A 22723-nucleotide genomic window follows, 5' to 3' on the forward strand; every position below is an offset into this window, starting at 1 on the left:
AACAAAACACAACAATATGCAAAAATCTTTTGGGTATTTTAAATCCAAAACTTAGCAGGAAAAGGAAGGACGTTTATATCTGGTGAAATATTTCTTTGTTGTAACAAAACATCTTGGTAACAAATCTTATGCCACTGGGAAGCCTGTTTATTTTTACTTTTAACTGGTGTTATTTTTTTTTTTTTAAAGAAAATGCATTTGTGTGATGAGCAGCAGAGTCTAGTATGTGATGTGCACCCATGGAAAAGTTGCCAAGCTTGTCTGCCCATTCTATTTTTGACTCTTGTTTGGCGTCATTAACTGGGTCAGGTGATGGAAGTCTGAGGAAACATGACATACCAACTATTTAACAATTCAGTCATTTATGACAGCAGGCCTCCTGGCATTGTGAGACCAGCACAGCGCAGTTCTGGACTGCCATTCTGAAAATGTTAACTAAATAAGTTCAATTCAAATCAGCTTTTTTTTTCTTATGTAATGCCACTTCACAACAATGTTGTCTTCAGGCACTTTACAGACACATCATTTCAAACCAATTCATAAATAGTCAATAGAAACCAACTGATTGCATAGAATCCTGACTTTGATCCAATCCTCCATCTTGAGGATGCACAAGGCGACAGTGGGAAGGAAAACACCCTTTTAACAGAAAGAAAAAACCTCCACCAGAACCCGGCTCAGGGAGGGCAGGCATCTGCCTCGACTGGTTGGGGTGGAGAGGACAGGAAAGACAGATCTGTAGAAGACAGCCTTCAGTTTTTAAGTGCTGACAAGGTGAGAGATTGTCTTCTTGTGATGTCATGTTCTTGGGACACTCATTTAGTAGGCTCTGTCTGACATCCCCTTGTTACATGGAACAATTATTTGGAGTTGGTATGAGGGCTCACAAGCAACGCTGCGACTTGGTCCTACAGAGCACCAGTGTGAAGTTCTCCTACGACACAGACCCAATGCAGGTCAGTCAAGCATGGCATGCTTGGCTCAGACTGCTAATCACACAGCTTATTGTGAGCATTTGGGGTATCAGAAGTGAAAACAAGAGTCGATTGCTGAATAACCTGTTTGGTACTGGCTAGGGATGCACCGATACCAATACCACTATTGGTATCAAGCATATGTACTCGTACTTTGGTATTAATAAAAGTGTACCGATACCACAACCGATACCACACTAGTCAAGCTAGCACAGATGTGTTTGATGACATGCTTCGGATAAGTTTTAAAAGAAATAAATGCCTTGAATGTTAAAATGTTAAATTTTTTGTTACACTAAAAGCAAAATCTTTTTTTCTAAAACACACATTTATAGTTGTATTTAGGTAAAATGTACCGAATCAAAATAAAACTTGTTAAAATTGTTAGACCTGTAATATTATTATATTTGTATTGGTGAGAAAGGATGGGTAATTTATTACAACCATATGAAATCTTACACTGTTATAACAGCAATAATACCATCACAATAATGTTCACATAAGCAGATTTGGGTATCTGCAAATATCGGTATCGGCAGATATTCAAATACTGGTATTGGATCGGAACTCCTAAAAAGTGGATTGGTGCATCTCTAGTACTGGCAAGTTCTTCCAGGCTCATTTGTGACAACAGCCGATGCCAATTTGTTTTCAGCAGAAGACATGAAATGTAGGAAGAACAAGGGAGGGGATTTAGTTTCATCTTCACCGGAGATCCAGTTTCAGCCTCCTTGAAAAAGAGACAGCACACACTTGCTTTACTTTCTAGAAAGCACTCTTGGACTATATGAACCCATGTGCTCTTAGTATCCCCCAACATGCTGCAACACCGCCACCCTGTGTTTATATGCAGTACATGTTCATACTGGTTTATGTTTCATCCTGGATTTGATGGGAGGATCTGAGGGTGGAGCTCCACCTTGGCTCTGCTCTACTCTCATGACCAGGTGCAGGTAGGCTCTGCTAAATGCTGTAATCCAAGGCCAGCAGCAAAGCAAGTACAAATCGTCTGGAAACTGTCATTGAAGGGAATGAAATGTGGAGTCAAGTACTGTAGAGTGAAGATGATGGACTGCATGGTAATGCAGCCAGGTGTTGATCTCAACTAAATGCAGAGGAAATATAAACACTAACTAACGATGGGAGGTTTTTTGGCTGACCTGTTTCTTCTCCTGCTGATTTCTACGGGGCAAGTTTATGGAGGTAAGGTGGTACAGGGATAAAAAACCGCTTGTCCTCCATCGGTTACAAATGCTATTCCACAGTGTCGTAACATAACTACTAACTTCATAAAAATTTTTGAATTGATCCTTTAGGGAGTATGTAACTTTTTAAAAGATTGTTAAATTGCATTTATGATATTTTTTTTATAGCCATGCACAAGTTTTTCCTGCTGAAGTGAAGTAAATTCCATCTGCAAAGCGAATATGAATCTAAGATACGTCTGTGACAGTTGGCAGTTTATTGTTTAATCCAGTATTACAGACTGATGACATATGGCAATGTGTTGGATTAGATTTTAGTTGGGTGTTTAATTTATTTCCTTTGACACAGACTGGTAATTGATATGATGCCATGGACTCCTCAAGTGATTTCTGGAAAATTTCTTTAATGTTTACAGGTACATAATACATAAAACAGAGTACAGCAAATGCACTTTATATTTCGCTATAAATCATTTTATTGCACATCGCTCACATCTAGACATCAATATAAACATTTCTAAAAAAAATTAAAAAAACAGCCTACTGGATGGGAGATTTGAAGTTACAATGCATAAGACAGCATGCATGTTTAAATCATCCTTGCAAGCAACATGAAAAGCCTGCATGCTCATTCAAGGTGTCTGCAACTGTAGGAAGATTATTATTAATCCAGTGTGCACTGATATCACACTGCAGATTAGAGATGCACATGGGTTATAGGTTATACTGACAGTGGGCTTATGAGCTTTATGTAGAACAGCATGCTGGGCCAGTCTGCTGACCGAGAGCTTCTCACTGGGACCAGCTCCATAACACATAATAACAGCTTTGCTAACAAACCTTAGTTGCCGCAGGCATTTCCACAACTACAACTGGGATGAGATGGAGAGTGGTAAAAAGATATAGATAAGCAAGAAACCTAAAAAGGCAAAGATTGGTCTGAAGTGGAGAAATTGAAAGTATATTGGAAATACCTGAGTAAAAAACATTATTTCCAATTATTTAAATGTTCTTTTTGGTTCCTTGCTGTTATTATTGCCACTCTACTATGTTGTCTATACCTGCTTAGTTATTTTGCAGGCTTGTGGGGGGAACTGGAGCCTTAACTGCAAACAGGCGAGAAGCAGGGTACATCCTGGACAGATCACCAGTCCATCATTATATTGCAATGTTTGTTTTTAGAGTGCTTTGGAAAGTTCCCAGTCTCCGTCCGTTCACAATCCCACATACACACACGTCCATATCTCTATGACCTCTATTTTCTGTCTGTTGCCGTTTCCACAAATGGACCACCATTTTCACTGAGTGCTCCATTACTAATGTTTTGTAGGTCAAATCAATGCAACATAAAGATAGCTTTACTGTTATTTTGTATTATTCACGCTTTGTGGAAACCATACCGGCCTCCCCACTGTGTACAAGTGCAGCGTGATTGCATACACACACTGTTATAAACCCTATTCAGTAAAAGTGCTGATTATCTTTTAAACTCAATATTACAGGGCCACAATGTGCTAAATTGATCAGTTTAACTGTAATGGATTTTTTTTTTTCTTGTGCATTTTTTACCACAATGAAAGCATGATTCCTTCAATCTCTTATCTGCCACTGCTTTGGCTTAGTATTTAACCAACCTACATAATCAACCTACATAACATTATGGCGGTGTTTAGCATTAGATAATGTATCCTAATGATTCTCAACACGCTGCTATGTCTCCCTTGTCTTCAAAATTTTGATTAATATACAGATTTTTGATTAAAATCTAATCAAACATTTAAGCTAAAAGATATGACATATGGTGCAGAACTTTATAAGTTCCTAGCAAGGAGAATAGAATCAGTTATGATCTTTTAACTAATGCCCCAATCAAGTCCAAGTTTTAGTTGGACCAGTTTAGTAAAAGGAAAAAAACAAACAATCCAGGAGGTTTGTATACCATAAAATGTGTTTGCAATTAGCGGTTGAAAAATGACCGAGTGGAGTTAGTCAGCAAAGGTATAGCCAGGACTGACATAGATTACTTTTTATTTATATAGTATGACTTTCCCATTCAAGTTTCAGAGCATGTACTAAGAAAAACAGCAGCCAACAAATTATTCTATTATTGCATTCCATATAGGCTAATTTGCGTCATCAGGGTCAACGGTGAAGTATAATTAGCATCAGAACAGTTCAACATGAGCTGTTCCTGAATGCATTAGCTGTCATTAATTGAATTCAGATAAAAGCTGGAAAGTGCAGAGAAGGCACAACATTGACAAATTGGTCAATTTAGATTAATGGGATAGTGTGTGATCATCATCAGGTTAGAATCTCAGCATCACTGAGATGTCACAAATGAGCAAATTAACACAACACAACACAACACAGTTTTTATGGTGTTAAGCCAAACACACCGCTAACAAGCATTTGTAATTGTGCTTTGGAATACAACATAAAAATGTTGAAAAGCAATTGAAATTGACATATTATCTGTGAATGAATATACTGACAAATGTTTCATAGATCTGGTTTAAACTTTGGTTCAAACTTCTCACCTGTGTCCTTTTTCTATGTTGCAGTTTCGTTCTATGGAGATGGCTACATTCACCTGCACACAGTGGAAAAATCCATGCAGACGTTAATCCATGTGCGGTTACGTACCTCTAGTCAGTCAGGACTGTTGTTTTTGGCAGCAGGACGTAGAGACTTTTTGCTTCTGGAGCTGATCTCTGGGCGTTTACAGGTTAGTTTTGATATATCAACACATGCAACATGTTACTGATGGATGGAAGCAGCACAAATGTTTACATTAAGGGGAGCTAAATAAATTTGTGTTTTTTCAAAGCAGTAAATCAAATGTTTAAACACTAAAATCTTAGTTTAAACAAAAATGCTTCACACCTTTAAAGCATGTTAAGAAACAATAAAAAATAAAAAAATAAAAAAACAGGCCCTAGAGCTATAGCAGCTAAGATACATTGGCATTTACTATCCAGAGGAGGGTCAGAAAGCAAGCCTACATATTGGTGTCAGATTACTTGCAGAGAGAAGGAAAGTAAACCCCCTGGCACTGGTTTCATTTGCAAGCATGTTGCTTCACGACTGAGGTTAAGAGAGAAAACCACAAAAGTTTAATAAAACACAAAGTCAAAGGCAAGGGGTTTGAGAACAAAAGTTTGGTTGCATTTATGTTTCTGGTATAATTCTTTAATACACAGTTAACAAGTCCTTTAATTCTATTTTTGTGCACACACTCAAGAGCATAAAATGATGTAGTTTTTGTGTTTCTGAACCCTTTTCTTTAAAAGGCAGTCTGTGTCAGGGCAAAGAAATAGAAATGAACTTTTTGTGACTCTTTTCCCTTCTGCTCCATCCTTACCCCTCAGGTACGTCTGAATCTGGGCTCAGGTGAGCGTTCCCTGCGCTCAGAAAAGTCAGTCCATCTCAGCAATCTGGCGTGGCATACGATAGATGTGAACCACGCACATCACAATGTCATCGTGACTGTCGACCAAAGCTATCACACCAGCCTCCGAATGCCAGGACCAGATCTGGAGCTCAGTGTTGAGGATGGGCTCTTTGTTGGTGGGACAGCAGGACTGAATCACCCATACCTTTTTAACATCTCAACTGGGTTTAGGGGTTGTATGGAAGAAGCTGTCTTCAACGAACACAATCTACTGTCCAGCCTAAGGCCGTATTCTGGGTACAAGAGCATTCACGAAGTTTCATTGGGCTGTAGTCCACAGTTTTCAGCAATAGAAGAAGATCCTGTCAGTTTTTTCAGCTCCCGAGCCTTCCTTTCTCTTCCTCCATGGGAGGTACTTCAAGAGGGGGTATTTGAGTGTGAGCTGCACCCTCCTGCAAAGGAAGAAAACGGTATTGTCCTGTTCAGCTCTAGCAGCGAGGGAGGATTTGTCGCCATGGAGATCAGAGATGGTCACCTGGTGACTTCAGTCGGAAACGGAATAGGGAGTAAAAGTGAACTGCATTCTTTGACACATGTGTCCAGCAACCACACTTGGTACTCCATCCAGCTACACTTATTGCCTCATAGCGTCCAAATGAAGGTAGACAAAGAGCTGGTGAGGGCCAGCTTAACTCAGGAACTTCAGGTCATCCAGCTCAAAGGGCCTCTCTTCCTCGGTGGTCTGAATGAAGAAGCTCTGGCGGAAGCTAATCGTGCAGGACTACCTTCTGTTGGAGGAAGAGGAGGCTCTTTTCAAGGTTGCCTCAAAGAAATTAAAGTAAACACTCAGAAAATTGGCTTACCTCAAGCCACAGTCACCAAGGACATCACTGTTGGATGTAGAGCAGGAGCATTTCCAATGCCACCAGAGGTCACCAGCCCAACAGATCTTCCTCAGTTTGATGTTACAACCACACAGGAGATGACCAATAAAAAGAACCCTAACTTCTTGTTTCTGAGAAAGCTGGAGGTAGCTGAGGGAGGCCGGGCACCACTGGAACCCAAACACATAAAGGTAGAACTTGTCTTCTGCTAATCTATTGTTTTAATCTTACGAAAATAAAACTGAACAGAATTCTGTCTGTTTGCATTTGCACATTCTTCCAGGTGAATCTGGATTTCCGTAAGTTGGGCATCCACCCGTCGCAGTTGATGTTCCGCATTGAAGAGCAGCCTGTTCATGGTCAGCTCCAGTTGGACCTCAATCCAGACTCCAATGGGGTGTCAGATGTAGAGCAGGAGAGGGCTGTCACAATGGGATCAGAAGAAAAGGATCAAACTTTCAGTATGCTGGACTTGTGGCAAGGTCGGGTGATGTACATTCACAGTGGTTCTGAGGACATGAATGACTTCTTCATGTTTTCGGTGTTCTCCAACAAGAAGAAGGAGCTTCCTATGTTTCTAAAGGGCAACCGTCTCCACCGTTTTGACATCAGCATCAGTCCTGTTAATGATGCTCCTGTTCTCAGCCTGCCAGAGGGAAATCTTTTCACAATGCTAGAGAAATCCAGACGACAGGTAGGTAAAACAATCATGCTTCACATGAATATTTGTGTCAGTTCAACACAAGAAAATTCAACTTAATGCTTTCGCAATTCTCACAGCTGACAACACGTGAGCTGAGAGTGTCCGACCCTGACAGCAGTCCTGAAGAGCTTGTTTTCAGCTCTATGGGGAACATCAATACTGAGGCGGGACACCTTGAGCACCAGGATTACCTTGACAGGTTGGTGTTATGGCTTGTTTAGCTTTTACTATGCCTCTTAAATCTTTTTGGAAAGAGGAATATGTCTGTATCACTATGTGGAAATAAAAGGTTTGAAAACAAAACTAGCTAATGATCTTATATTTATTTGAATTGGAAGAAAAACAACAAGAAAGAAACAGGAATTAAACATGAAAAATAAAACACTTTCACTCATGCATAACTTTCAAGTCACTTTGGTGCTAACTGAATGTGCTGGTGTCATCATCCCCAAGTGCTTTCCCATTAAAAACCTGAATGGAAAGGATCTTTTAACATGTCACTTTGGACACTGAACATCTGTAGTCACAGTTAGAGGTATAGAAACATGGTAAGCAGCTGTTCCAAATATCTACCAGGATGTAATACTAAATAACAAAAAATAATTAAAATGTTTTAACCTACTTATTTTACCTTTACTGCAGTGTCAGTATCAAAACTAAATGAGGCCAGATGCTTCTGCCGTCAGTGCATCTTGAGCCTCGTCTCAACAGAAACTCAGAACTCCAAGATAACTCAATTTTGTAGGCAGTGGTATTATGTCAGGGAGTGTTATGTTCAAATCAAATCAAATCAAATTTTATTTGTATAGCACTTTTCATACAAAAACATATCAAAGTGCGTTATAACATTAAAAAAAACAAACAAAACAGTTTCACACTTAAAAACACACGCACATTACCCACACATGCCCACAACCCAACCCATCCCCTGACCAGTAATACCAAAATAAAAACTAATAACTTCTGGTGTGTGTTGGCCCATTGAAGCCTCAGCCCGAAAGCACTGAATTATTTAGTCCTTGTAAGTTTTTCTAATTCTAACTATGTAGTTTTTAACATCTAAACTTAACCATATAGATGGATTCTTAACTTTTAAATATAATGTTTACCAGATAGGAGTAAAGAAGATGGTTAATTGTAGAAGTACAATAGTGAAGGACAACTTTGTAGAAGGCCAAATCTCACACCTAAAGAACAGATGAATGAAATCCCATTAAAATGTGTCAGAATTTCTTGTAAAACTGCTGTTTCTCCAAAAACCAACATATGCATTTTAGGATTTGTCATAATTTGCTTTTTATCAACATCATCAGCTGTTCCCATCCATCACTGTTTATTTGTTTAATTTTTTACAACATGTCCCATATCTGTTGTGTATTCTTACAGCAAAACAACTTTCTTGTTACTATTTTATGTTTGGCACCGTTTCTCTTTTGACAAAACAGCATCAACACATTCAGATATTTTATTAGGGTAAAATGAAAAATTTGGAATAGTGTACACATACCAGGACTTGTTCGCTTTTGCTGAAACATTTGACTAAAGCAGAAGGAGCAGCATGCAAATGACTGCATGCCAACATTTGAAAAGACTGATTGTATTAAATTTCCATATCTTGTATATAAAAGGTGCTAAATAGGCCTAAACCTTTCTTCCAGGCCCATCGCCTTTTTTACTCTAAGGGATCTAGAGGAGGGTAAGATCAGCTTTGTCCACACAGGGGTTTCTGCCTCTAGGCTGGCACTCAGAGTCAGTGATGGGCAGAAGGTGAGTAATGTAATGGCTTTCAAGCTATGCAGTAAATTCAGAAATAGTAGAAATAATAGAAATAATACATATATAAGGAATATAAACATTACATAAATGTCACATATCATCATCATCAGTGTAAGAAATGGTAGAAGTACAGGGAAATATTAATGTGTTTTACATTTGAATCAATGGGCTTCACATATTCCTTCCCATATTTCCTCTCACTTATCCTAGTTTATATTCTATCCTCACCTGTGTGATGTATTTTTTTTCTTCTTCTTCTGACAGGTGAGCAACACAGTTGTTCTGAGGATAATGGCGGTAGCACTTGAGCACAAACTGGTGAATAATACCGGACTGGAGGTTAATCAAGGCGAGGCCTCTATCATTACCACCAATCATCTTGCAGTACATGTCAATGTGGCCAATAATACAGTGGACATCTGGTACGATGTCATAGAGTTGCCACAATATGGTGAAATCCAAAGGTTGCACTCGAGCGGCGAATGGAAATCCACAACCTCCTTTTCTCAGAAACTGCTAGAAAAGGAACGGATCCGATACATCAACACTTATCATGGCCTTCAGACGCATAGCAACATTGTTGATCACTTCAAATGTAAAGTTATCATTAACTCGTTGGCTAAAGACGACGTTATCTTCCGCATAGAAGTAATTTGTATTCACTTAAAGGTAACAAGAAGTAAGATGGAAGTCAATGGTCTTCAGAGCGCTGTTCTCACACCAGAGGACCTCCATGTGATTTCCAAGGGTGTAAAACTCAGTGAAAGTGAACTTTTCTTCAGGCTCCTGACCGTACCAAAGAAGGGGCAGCTATTTGTCAACAGCAAGCCTCTCCATAGGAACTCATCCTTCAGCCAGAAGAACATCACCGATGGCTTGGTGAAGTATGAGCTTTTCAACAGGCTCCACGATGACACGAGAGACTCCTTTAGCTTTCAGGTGTTTTCTCGACACACCAATTCAACGCCCTATGACTTCAGGATCAGTATTAAAGCAGAGTCAAACGTCATCACAATTGTGAACAAAGGTCTTTCAATCCTAGAAGGGGCAAGTAAAGTTATTACTAAAGACATTCTGTTCGCTCACACGGCAGGTAACCGGGAAGTCCATTATAACATCACGCAAAGCCCGAGGCATGGACAGATAAGGAAGATCAACCTCTCCAACTCAACTTCAATTAATGACAACATTGTGACATTCACAAATCAGGATGTCACTCAGGAGCGGATCATGTATGTTCATGATGACAGTGAGACAAAACAGGATTTCTTTACATTTCAAGTAATTGTTTACAGACCACAGAAACACACAAACAAGAAGGATGACAGAACCCCAGAAGAGCACACCTTTAATATCTCTGTGCAACTAGTAAATGATCAGAGACCTGTAAGAGTCGTTGACAAGGTTTTCCATGTGGCCCGTGATGGCCAAAGATTAGTGACACTAGATGATCTCCGTTATCGAGATGACGACTCAGATTTTGAGGACAGCTGGCTGGTGTACACACGGAGGGGGATTCCAATGGGAGAGCTGGTGCTGGCTAGTGATCCCAGTCACAGGCTGTACGAGTTCACACAGCGGGACCTCGAGCAGGTTTGTATTTAGCATTTAGATGTGAAGACTTTTCATGATGTAGGTGATTCACTAAGTCCAGACTGTATGGATTTATTTGGGCTTATTAATGAAAGTCTGCCATCATAAAGAAGGTTTTGATGTCAGTAAAAATGGAAATAAGATTCTTTAATCTGCCTTCTGTATGTGGTATCTCAAGTTGCTATTTCAGGCTTGTATTATTCACCTCTATAAAACACATAATGGAAACTTTAAAAGTATGTTTTCTATCTCAGTATTTGCCTAATTAAACATTGACTATTCTGGGAACTCATTAAAAGGGTTAGTAGTGACAGGGCACAGCAGTCTCACTCCAGAATGTAGAGCAGCCATGTTGGTCCACTGTGCAAAAGTTGTCAATTGTGAAACAACGAGCCTTTGAAGGCTTCAAAACTTATACAAGTTACTTTTAAACAGTGACATGTATACATTATTAATTATGTACAACTGTATTATATGTTGTGTTTGTTACTTTTAGTTTTCAAAACACCCTTGGAAGGAAATATCCAAAAGACCCAAGTTAGAGGCTGACCCAACCAAGCATTTTTCTAAACTGTCACTAGTGATTAATTGGGTTTAGTGATTAAAAATGCATGGTTAGAGGTGGAAAAGGGGTCATTATTTGGCATGCCAAACCACTCTATTTTGATTTTTTTTTTGTTTTACTGCCCTATGCAGAAAAAGTTGTAACATAAATTCTTCTTTTTTTAAACTTTCCACAAAATTATCTCATGCAATCAACAGCAACCATCCAACTTCAGTACATCAAAAATTTAAAATGTGGATGTCAAGGGCCAGAACCAAATAATAGTAATCCATACATACATTTCAGTAGAAAGTTCATTAAAACATTTCAGGAAGGATCCCCACAACATGTAAAAGATTTTTTACTGAATCCCAGAGTACCTATAGAATACCTAAGATCAGAAAAAACTATACATCTTTCAGCTAGTGGGATATTAATGGTGTGTTATTCCTCTATATCAACAGTATCTATTTACACGCTACAAGCCCAGTCAGCATGTCCATGTAGGGCATTAGGATAGAGTTTGGGCTACATGGGTATTGAGGCAAGGCAAGGCAAGTTTATTTGTATAGCACCTTTCATGTACAAGACAATTCAAAGTGCTTTACATGAATCATTAAAAGCATTACAGAAAAAAAGCACAAAAGAAAATACAAATAATATCATAATAAAATCATAAATTATATTATTGAGTGGGCATGGTCCCATGTGGTTTTGTTTGCATGGGCCCTACATGTGAAGCCCATGTGGACTGGCTGGGTGAGCCCCATAAGGGATAGAGGTGGCGTAATGGTCCCCAAGTTGGGCCCCAGGTAAAAACCCAGTCAGAACCTATTTGAAACCCATATGGGCAAAGACAGGTGAGACACCTGTGGAAACTGTGGACAAACCCACATGGGACTCTTATCTGCAGCCTTCTGCACCCCACATGGACATGCTGGCTGGAAATAGTAGTGAAGCATGGTCCCCTGCTGGCATCTTGAGGCCCTTAGGGAGGATTCCAAACATTGATGTGAGAAGGTCAGAATTAATCACATTTAAGGCTTTAGAAAGTGCCTTTAAATATTGTTTTCCAATATCCCTCCAGGCTTGGGCAGAACCAAAATTTTTAACAATGTTACCACCTCTGACCATCATCTGTCACAAGTAGCGGGTTTCACATTTTTAAGCTGTTACTGAGACTGTTGTTATTGTGCTGCTGTATGGAGAAATGGAATGGTTCAGACAAAGGTCAAAGAATTTCCTGCTGTTTTAAAAAGCTTGTGTTGATTCCCAACAGATTGTTTTTTTTGTTTTTTTTTTTTAGTCACAATCTTTGTTTATTTTTCCTCTTTCATTATCACTCAACTGCTTATCTCTCTTTTCAGAAAAAGGTGCTGTTTATCCACAGCGGGGTGAGCTTTGGACGTTTCGTGCTTTTTGTTACAGATGGAAAACATTATGTTTCAGCACTCCTGGAGGTGAATATAATTAGTTTTTTAACTTTTACTTTGATAGAGATGCTATATGTGTTTTTTATTGTTGTATTGTCACTATGAAAGCTGTGACTAAAATGAAAGAATACAGAATATCCGGCTCAGCCTTTACGCATCAAGTATTTAATTTATATTTAATATTTGACAAGGCCAGTCATGGATTTCACTGGTGAAATTCATTGGTGCTGCCAAGAGACTGATTTTTCTAACATGGTTCTGTTTCAGATTGTTGGGAGAGAAATGTGTACTATAATAATACCAAAAATATTTGCACTTTGCATTGGTAATAATGCACATAAAACCAATAAATAAATAGGTATTTTAGGTCCTACTGCGAATCTTTAAAGTGTTTAACATCAACCAAACCTAACTAAACTTTCAATATCGTTAAAATAATATACATGAACAGCAAAGTGGTCCAACTATGGCTCTAAATAATTCGATTGTGTTCCTACCCCCACCTGGTTGGAGCAGGTGATGGCTCAGGATCCTTACCTCCAGGTGGAGAACAACACAGGACTCATGGTTCAACAAGGTGGAATTACAGTGCTGACTTCTGCCAACCTCAGTGTCTTTAGCAACCTTGACATCCGAGACCCCCAGGAAGTGACATTTGAGGTCTTCATTCCACCAAAACATGGTGTAATCTGCTTTAATGATGGACAGAGGGAGGCTATAATAGGAACAGATGCAATTTCAGTTTTCACCCAGCGAGACCTAGAGGCAGGCCGTCTGGCATATTATCACAGTGGAGGCCATGAACTTTCTGATGTCTTCAATGTGACAGCAAGAGCAAGAGAAAGGAGCTCAGAAAGGCGACTGGAAAGAGGAAGAAGGGAGATACATCTGGATATCGGAGTATCAGTAAAAGTTTACCTGGAGAGTCATCATAGACCACCAACAGTCAAAAACAACCGACCAGTTGTGGTGGCGGAGGGGCAAAATATCTCTATAAACAGAGACCATCTAGAGGTAAGAGAAAGAGGCTTTCTGTTATTCTGGTCTGAAACATAAGGACGCAACACATTCTGTAGGACCTGATTTTGAAATTGGTTTTATTCCATAACTGCCACTCTGCAGCATCTTGATGGTGTCATGCATTAAATTTTTCTCGCCACTTCAGGATGAATGATTTGTCTTATTCACAAATATGTGTTTTTTTTCTTCAGGTAGTCCATGAGGACAGCCAACCCTCAGAGATCATTTTTACTGTCCAAAGCCTTCCTGCACTGGGTGCCATTCATAGATTATCCAGCAAAACACACCACAAGGGGAATAAAGAACAGCACCTCCATAAGGTATAGTTGATGCTGAACAAGTGTTTGTTAAGTTTAAAAACATGTAGTGTGGAGCAGGATCCTGGCATTCTGATTTCTTTTGTCTAATTGTGTCATACTGACTAATACTGACATTGTGCAATCAGAAAATATAAAGAGAATGAACCATCTTTCAAAAGCCCAATCACACAGCAGTGAGTGGATAGATCACAGTTTTGAAATGATTTAGGGCTGCATGCTTGTGCGGTGGTTTGTACTGTTGACTCATAGGAAGGAAGTTCCTGGTTCAAATCTTGTATGAAGTTTGTATCTCTCAGTGTCTTTCTTAGCATGGTTTATCCTCTGGGTGCGTCAGGCTTCGACCAAAGTCTGTAAAGAGGCATGTTTGGTCAACTGGTGATTTAATTTTGAACCTAGGTGTGACATTTGTCACATTTCAACCATCAGATTTATTTCTTATTTCATGTTTTTCATCATTTCAATGTTGTCCAATGCAAGCTTAAATGTCTTTCATTGCAGGATTAATGTGTCAAATTATTAACATTAATATGTTTAATAAAAAGAGTTTTCTGTTCCATTCTTCTATGTAGGGTGTCAGAGAGCAGCCAACAACTTCCTTCACCCAGGAAGATCTTAACCAGGGATTAATCATATATCACCAGCAGGCTGCAGGAAACACCAATGACTTTATTCTGCTGGAGGCAAGCAACGGGGTGACAAAGGTCGGACCTATCAGGCTGGAGATTGACATCATACCGATCCTACTTCCTCTACAGGTACAGTCTGAACCTGAAACCTGCATAAAAACCCTGAGAGCATGTCATAGAAGTCAGACTGTATCCAAAACCAGAGCAATCAGTCCTGTGGTGGTCCCCCCTGGGATCATGGGTGGAATGGATCCCAAAAACATTGTCTCTTCACAGCAGCGTCAAGCCAGATATTTTGCTCCTTCCAATAATTTTATACCAACATTTACATCGGGAAAGACATGAGGGATTTTAGTTCATGTGTATGCAAAATGAGGGGTTGGGTAAGGAGAATGTACATGTGCTCTGTTTGTGTGTGCATGTGTGTTTGTATGTGAAAGAAAACTATTTAATATCAATAAATTGTTTTGTAATGTAAAGCATTCTGCATGAAAAGTGCTTTATAAATACATTTCGATTTGATTTGGTACTGCTGTTTATTGACTCTGCAGCTATCTGACTTAACCCTTGACGAGGGGTCGTCCATGCCTCTCACACCCAACATCATCAAGGTCGCCAGTCATCATTTCTCAGGGATGAACTTCCTGTACCAGGTCATCGTTCCACCAAGATTTGGACACTTGGAGCACAGTCGGATCCCAGGAATGCCTATCACTGCTTTTACACACACTGAGGTTCGACTGGACGCGTGAAAATAATTTCACTTACATTCCATGTAACTGTCAGTAGATCTAAGATCTTTCTTGGGTGAAATTATCATAAGATGTCCTAAATCTCTTTTTGTCAGAGACATCTAAATGTAGCTAATTGTGCTTTTGTGAGCTTGGCAACCATTTTTTTTTTTAGTGTGTATGTGTTTGTGTATGTTGTTTTAGTATGTGTTAGCCTTTGTGAAATCATTTCCATTCATGAGCATGACACACTTTCCTTTGACCTCTTGATCTTGGAGTGTTATAAGTGAAACTGGTGAGAGTTGATTGATTGTCAATGGATGAAATGGAACACATCTGTAAATGTGTTGTTTTTTTCAGTTATTATTTGACCAGGACAATGTTGAATTCAATATGTACTCTAATGTTTTACCACCTGACATCTGTTTGCAGGTGGAACGTGAATACATCTCCTATGTCCATGATGGCAGTGAAACACTGAAGGACAACTTCACCATTGTGGCCAACCAGACAGAAATTAGAAAACACAGCCTGCCATGCACTGTTCACATCAACATCACGCCTGTCAATGATGAGACTCCTGTTGTTACCACCAATCGTGGCCTGAAGGTGGAAAATGGCCCTCAGGAACATTGTATAACAAATATGATTATGTCCAGCTGAAATTAACTCAGTGGCTGAATAGAAATTCTTCTGACTGCAATTCAAAATTAGGTTAAGAAAAAATGGCAGCATGTCACCAGATATAAAACGGCAACATCATATGTTTAGATGAGAATTAGGAAAATTGTGATGATTCTATTTTGAGAATTGAAGCAAAATATCAGAGCCGAAAAACTTTGATTTTCTTAAGTGGAAAGATGGGCTCAGAGCAGCTAAAATGAAACAAGAAGTAAAGAGAAACGTTTCATTTACACAATATTAAAAGATGTATAGCAGTGTAGTGTTTAACATGCCCATGTTGCAAACCTTTTTAGGATCCCAAACATTTGTCAAAATGATATGTGACAAAAAAAGACAGTGATAGTTTGCTAACTAAAAAGCAAGAATTGGAAGGCAATTATCTTAGCATAGAATAGCATAGCATGGCATAGCTTAGCACACAGACTTTCCATTAAATCTCAACAGAGTTATGCTTTTATTCTTATCGGATAAAACAAACTAAACAAGCTTTTGTTTTTACTTAGTAAGATAGTGATCATGTACCTAGATTTTTTAACCATTGTCTTTCCCCTTCTTCCATTAGGATATTTTAGGCTAAGTTAGCTGTCTCCTAGCATTAGCTTCACATTTATCATAAAGGAATAAGAGGTCAATATGAATGTTGACTAATTTTTTGCATTGCTTTAAATGTCTTAAATGTCTTCTTGTCTTTATCGTTCCTTTTTTTTTTTGTTTAGGTGTGGGTGGGTTCGATAACAGAAATAACCACAGATGATCTTAATGCAGAGGACTCTGACACTCTGTCTGAGGGGCTTGAGTTTGTTGTCACACCACCCAGCAATGGCTACTTGGCCCTAAGGAGTGCCCCATCCAGGCACATTCTGAACTTCACCCAAAGTCACATACAAAACAGACAACTGGTGTTTGTGCACAGTGGTACGAACAGTCATTGTGTCATTTTGAAAAGGGACTTGGTGTAACTTGTGGAAAAATAATTTTCCTAATGTTTTCTCTGTCTTCTGCACAGGTGCATTGTCAGGCGGTTTTCACTTCCAAGTGAATGATGGTGTTAATTTTGCTCCACGGCAAATCTTTAGCACAACTGCTCAGTCTTTGGTTCTCACATTGCAGAGAAATCACCCCATGGAGGTTTATCCAGGTATAAATTCTCACACTGATGCTGAAAATGCAGTAAAAACAATCATATGGATATTTTTATTTTATTATCAGTGAGCTCTATATTAAATTACATTTGAAAAGAAAAACTGTTCTTCAGTTATGTAATAAACAACACTGGCACTTGGTGGCCTTGCTGCTATATCTCTGGCCTTCATTATGTTTTCCCCTCTGTCTGTAAAGCGTCTTGAGATGGCATTGCCGTGATTTGACGCTATATAAATAAAGTTGAATTGAATTGAATTGAATTGATCTCGGCTGATTGCACCATTTTCCTGGTTAATCCCCATCATGCCAGCAAAAACTGATGTTTTTCTAAAATATGTCTTTAAGAATAACCAACTATATGAGACATTCCTGGAGTATTTGATGTTTTGTTAAATACTTTTTTCTTTAAAGCTTTGTCTCCCAGTAATTGCCAATGTAGACACTTGTGGCTGTTATATACCGATAAAGCTTTTACATACAATCAAGATAATTCACAATTTCATCCATTGGTAAAAGTTAATTTCTTCTGTGTTTTATGCTCACCTTGAAGGCTCTGTGACTGCAATCACAGAACAGGAGCTACAGGTTGTTACCAACAATATCAGTGACATAACAAGAAACCAGTCCGTGGTTTTTGCAGTGACATCTCCTCCAAAACTTGGTCGCCTGGTCCAACGAATGCTAGACAACTCTTCTAGAAACATTTCCACATTTACACAGAGCATGGTAGGGATGTTTTGTGTTTGCATGTTTGTGCTTGTATATGTACAGAATGCAGCAAACAGCAAAACTGCACTTGCAGTGTTTTTATTTTGACACTGGAATCCATTGCAACACCAAGAACTGAATGGAAATATGTTTTGTAATCATTGACTTGCAGTCACTGCAGTTACAATATTGGGCTGAAGTTTTGATGCTTTTGTACACTTAAACTTTGCACCATGACTGATTTCCATAAATAAAAGCCATTTAAAAGATATCATCAATAACTTTGTTATAAAACAGATATTAAGCTTCAATTATTTTTCCCACAGGTGAATGAAGGGATTATTCTATATGAACAGACCAAGCCAGAGCCAGTGGGGTGGTCAGCTGCAGATTCCTTTTCTTTTACTGTGTCATCCCCACCTGCTTTTCTTCCACCGCAAACTTTCACCATCTTAATCTCCTACCAAGCCAATGAGCATCAAGACAGCCATCAAAACAACACCAAATTACTGAACAATGCAGGTACAGATTCTCTCTGACATGGACAAGCATACTGTAGCTGCAACAATATATCTTTATTGTAAGATTTGGTATCTGTATCTTTCTATCAGGTGCTGTTGTGGCTGAGGGAGGCAGAGTGACAATTGATAGATCCAAGCTTGACGCCTCAAATCTGCTTGGAAAATTTCCAGAGACCCACCGGAAAGACCACCAAATCATGTATAGAGTGATTTCCCTGCCCAGACACGGAGCGCTTTCTATACGAGGACATAATCTGACAAGGTGTGTGGCTCTATGCTTAGTGTGTCTCATTGTAAACTGAAAACTGGTCTTCCATTAGTCATCAGAATATTATTAACCCAATCTACAACTTCTCAAGTTTACATATCATAGTATCTTTGGGGAAGATACCAAACCCAATTTGCCATCTGTTCCCCACACATTGGATTAGATAATATAATGTAAAGTGGTGGATAGTGGATGTAAAGTAATTTTCTCTCTATATTGGGTACATTAAATATCTGTGTGATGTGTTACCCAAACAAAACAAAACATTCTATTGAGCGATAGAGAACATCAAGTTACTTTTGGATTATCATTGCTACCCAGAAACCAGCCAGACTTCTCCCAGGCTACCCTGAACAAGTTCGGCATCATTTACATCCATGATGACTCAGAGACGACAAGCGACAGCTTCACTTTCCGGGCCTGGGTGGCTCCTATGGATCTCTCCTCTTCCTCTTCTTCCTCATCCTTGTCTGCCTTCTCCTCAGATTCCTCCTCCTCTTTTTCCCCTTTCTATTCAGCCTCATCTTCCTCCTTGTCTTCACTGGACACTGTTTCTCATCAGCACCGAACAAAAGACAGTGCATCAGTGACAGAGATGTTCAACATAACAGTAACACCTGTCAATGACCATCCACCGCTGATCAGGAGTCGAGCCCCAAGTATGAAAGTCGTTGTTGGAGAGAGAGTCGTAATTGGACCTGACAGTCTTCAGGTAGACCTTTTTTTCTGGATTTTTGTTTTTATTGAGATTCTGATTAATATATTCAATTTCATTATTGCTTAATGATATGTTCACTGCACTTCTCAAATGGTTTTGATTATACCTCCAGAGGTATTTTCTTTGGATGTACAACCCCCTTAAATCCTGTAAAAAAAAGTTGTCAAAATGTCCAGGTTGACGATCATGACACACCACCAGAGGAGTTGCACTACCTTGTAATCAGTAAACCAAACAATGGTTATCTGATGTTGGGTGAAAGACCAGAGCCTGTGACATCCTTTACCCAGTATGATGTCAACCATGGCCGGCTGCATTTTATACAGCAGGTGAGGCTCTAGTGATTTAGGTTTTGCTTTTTTGGGGGGAAATATGACTGATTAATTTGAGCCCAAAATCATGCAAGTTATTAAGTGAGTTAAGGTTGCCAGTAAGGAGGTTATTAGCTTCCTTTCTTGAATTCAAGGAAAATCTTGCTTGAGATTCTTCATAAGTGTAAGTTAGAGGCAGAGCAGTTTTTGCTTTAGTTTGTTGTCAAATACTTTGCTGTTTTTTCTATGTAATTTCTTGCCTTTGTTGCCCATGTTTCCTTCTCCAGGGTGAGGCTTCAACTGGTGTCTTCTACTTCAATGTTACCGATGGTCATCACCGCCCTCTCTACAAACTTTTCAGCTTGGAAGTGGTTAAACCTTCTGTAGCCATTGTAAACAACACTGGGCTGTCGTTGGTTCAAGGCCGCACTGCTGTAGTACTGACAACCAACCAGTTGGCGGCTCAGACCAATGGTCAGAAGCAGGGTAACATCTCCTATACTGTCACCAAACACCCTCATCATGGACGTATTGCTATTAATGACAAAGAGGTAACTACCTTCTGCCATGAGGACCTCCAGTATGGTCGCGTAGTCTATCACATGACTGACCTCAGTGCATCGGAGGACAGTTTTCAGATCTCAGTATCAGCATGGTCTCCTGGTGTTGATTTTGGAAATGTGACAGGACAGACAGTGAATGTAACCGTACGGCCTTTGATCTACCTGAGGGAGCCAGTTAGAGTCCCCAGTGGTATTGCAGTGAAACTGGGGAAAGCCATGATCGATGCATCTGAGTTGGCCAGAATCAGCAGAGCCGACCCAGTCTTTCAAGTTCTCTCCCCACCAAAACATGGAAAACTAGTCAAGGTAAAGATCCAAGCAGTTAAGCATGATAAGCATAGTAAGTTTCTATCTGACTTGTAATGAAATGCCTCTGACTCTATCCTCTAATGTTTCTGTGTGTGTGTGTGTGTGTGCATGTGTGTGCATGTGTGTGCATGTTTCCAGATAACCTATGACCCTAATCGTGCATCAGAGGTTCTGAGGTCATTTACATTCAGAGATGTTGTACAAGGTCGAGTTGCCATCGAGGAAACGCTTAGTGACAGCGACAGTCAGCTCAACAATAATGAATCTACACTCATAACGGCTCGACGGCACGCACCTGCCACACCTCTCAATGATTCTTTTCTCTTTCTGGTGAAAGCTGGAAATGTCCAGCCAGCAAAGGGTGAGCTTCACTTCACCATCTTCCCCCATCACCAGATGCGTCATGGCCCAGGTGGTTTCAGCAAAGTGGACGGGGCAAGTCATGAACGCACAACCCATTTACGAGCACACAACCGGACTACTACAGGAGGGGGACAAGGAGGATCAACGGCACATGGTGTGGTCGGAGAGAGTGTGCATCCCCACATTTTGTCTCATAAAAACCAAAACAAGACACACCGTAAGATAAAGCCTCACAACCGCTGGGGGAACCGCACCCGCAGTGGGGCTCACGGAGGAAAATCAGGGAACAGTGCAGAGGGAGCAGGAGAAGGTCAAAGTCATGCGCCACAGCCTCACACTCCAGCTCACCCAGCAACAAATGGTCCAATAAACCCTCCTAATACGGAACTGGTTCATGTCGAGATTCTCCCCCGTCCTGCCTCCGACCCCCTACTCATCATCTTGCCGCTACTAGCGTGTTTGCTTCTCATTGTGATCCTTGTAGTTCTGATTCTGGTGTTCCGCCACCGCAAAGAGAAACAGGCCCGACAGCGGCTCATGCACGAACTTGCTGCCATGCAATTACCAACAGAGGACAGTCCATACCTGGGGCGGCCAGAGCGAAGCCTGGCTATGCCGTCTGTGCAGGTCACTCAACTCGGCTCTGCAAGCTGCCCAACCTCCCCAAGGGTACCCATGACTCCTAGGAGGAGCCTGGCTCCTGGTATGACCTTCTGGGGTCCTTTTGAATCAGATGTAATGAGCCATAATGAGAATATCAAAGGTTTAGCAGTAGAAAGTAGTGAAAGAGATGATATGAATATGACTTGTGTTAATGCACTCCCACTTTCTCCTGTAGGAATTAAGACACCTGGGGCTTCTCGGCCCCCTCCTCCGACTCTAAAAAACAACCAGTACTGGGTTTGAGTGAAGTGATTCATACATAAACTGTGCCTTAGAGTTGTATTTGCTGTGCAGAGATTATTAAGGTATGTCTGCATTAGAGGGAGAATATGTGGTAATCTTAGGCACCTACAACACGTACTGTACTTTATGAAAAAAAAAAAGACATAAATATGCTAAATATGTGACTTCCATCATATGTAAGTATGTCATCAGCTGACTTTATCTGAACATAACTTTTTGTAATAAGAATGTTCTGAAGAAATTATTTCATGTTCAAATTACAGTCAAACCGGCTTTATCTAAGGAATGATAAATGCTTAGTTTGCTTTTAGTGTTCCAGTTTATGCAGCAAGAACTGATCACATAAACACAAAAATGACCACCACTGGTTTCTTTTTTGGAAAATACCATTAGTTTCTGACTTATTTAGCAGTTTTTACCATGTAAAACTGAATATTCTGTAACTAGGTTATGAGTAGTGATACAGTTATGAATAGCATTCATGCTGGAAGGGATATTTGGACATCAACATTAACACACTGTAGACTGATATTTTTTATGACAGATCACATTTAAAGTAGATGAGTTTGATTGGTGTAGACCTCATATAACTTGACCTCTAACCTTATGCTGTTTGCAGATAAGACATGTTACTTTTACACTTCTTTAAAATCTTGTATGTCAGCTGGTAGGTTTTCATGTTTGCAATATATATGTACATTTTTATAGGTACCGGAAGCTTCCAAGGTAATGCATGCAAAGTACCACATTCACACTTCATATATACAGCTGTTATTCCATAGTTTGTACTTTTTTTGTCATTTGTTATATTTTGTTACCACTTGAGGCAGCAAAAAGTTGTGTAACTGCTTCTCTGAGTTTGATACAGTATTAATGACACACTGTAAGATGCATCTGTAGCTTCATTACTGTTTGACTGACCTAAATTTATTGCCACTTTTGATCCCTCATATGCCTGCATTGCATGCCTGCATCTGTTTGCCATTTATTGTTAATATGTGAACAATATTTTTAATAAAATATGTT

The 22723-nt window shown here is 39.7% G+C and overlaps 1 protein-coding gene across 1 annotated transcript; it reads left to right on the forward strand.

The window, feature by feature from the left end:
- Positions 1 to 2113: 2113 nt before the first annotated feature.
- On the forward strand, positions 2114 to 21697 carry LOC306768132 (chondroitin sulfate proteoglycan 4-like; the record flags this gene model as incomplete). Its single annotated transcript, XM_079256364.1, has 22 exons — positions 2114 to 2177; positions 4744 to 4907; positions 5551 to 6648; positions 6741 to 7151; positions 7238 to 7359; positions 8819 to 8927; positions 9201 to 10529; positions 12441 to 12533; positions 13023 to 13520; positions 13718 to 13846; positions 14416 to 14601; positions 15024 to 15206; positions 15636 to 15812; positions 16604 to 16802; positions 16894 to 17025; positions 17581 to 17756; positions 18065 to 18260; positions 18350 to 18521; positions 18849 to 19239; positions 19422 to 19574; positions 19844 to 20425; positions 20567 to 21697. The coding sequence occupies 22 exons, from the start codon at positions 2114 to 2116 to the stop codon at positions 21695 to 21697; spliced, it is 7695 nt and encodes a 2564-aa protein (XP_079112490.1).
- Positions 21698 to 22723: the final 1026 nt, after the last annotated feature.

The sequence above is a fragment of the Telmatherina bonti genome (genome assembly GCF_933228915.1).
Source record: "Telmatherina bonti genome assembly, chromosome: 17".
Lineage (NCBI taxonomy): Eukaryota > Metazoa > Chordata > Actinopteri > Atheriniformes > Telmatherinidae > Telmatherina > Telmatherina bonti.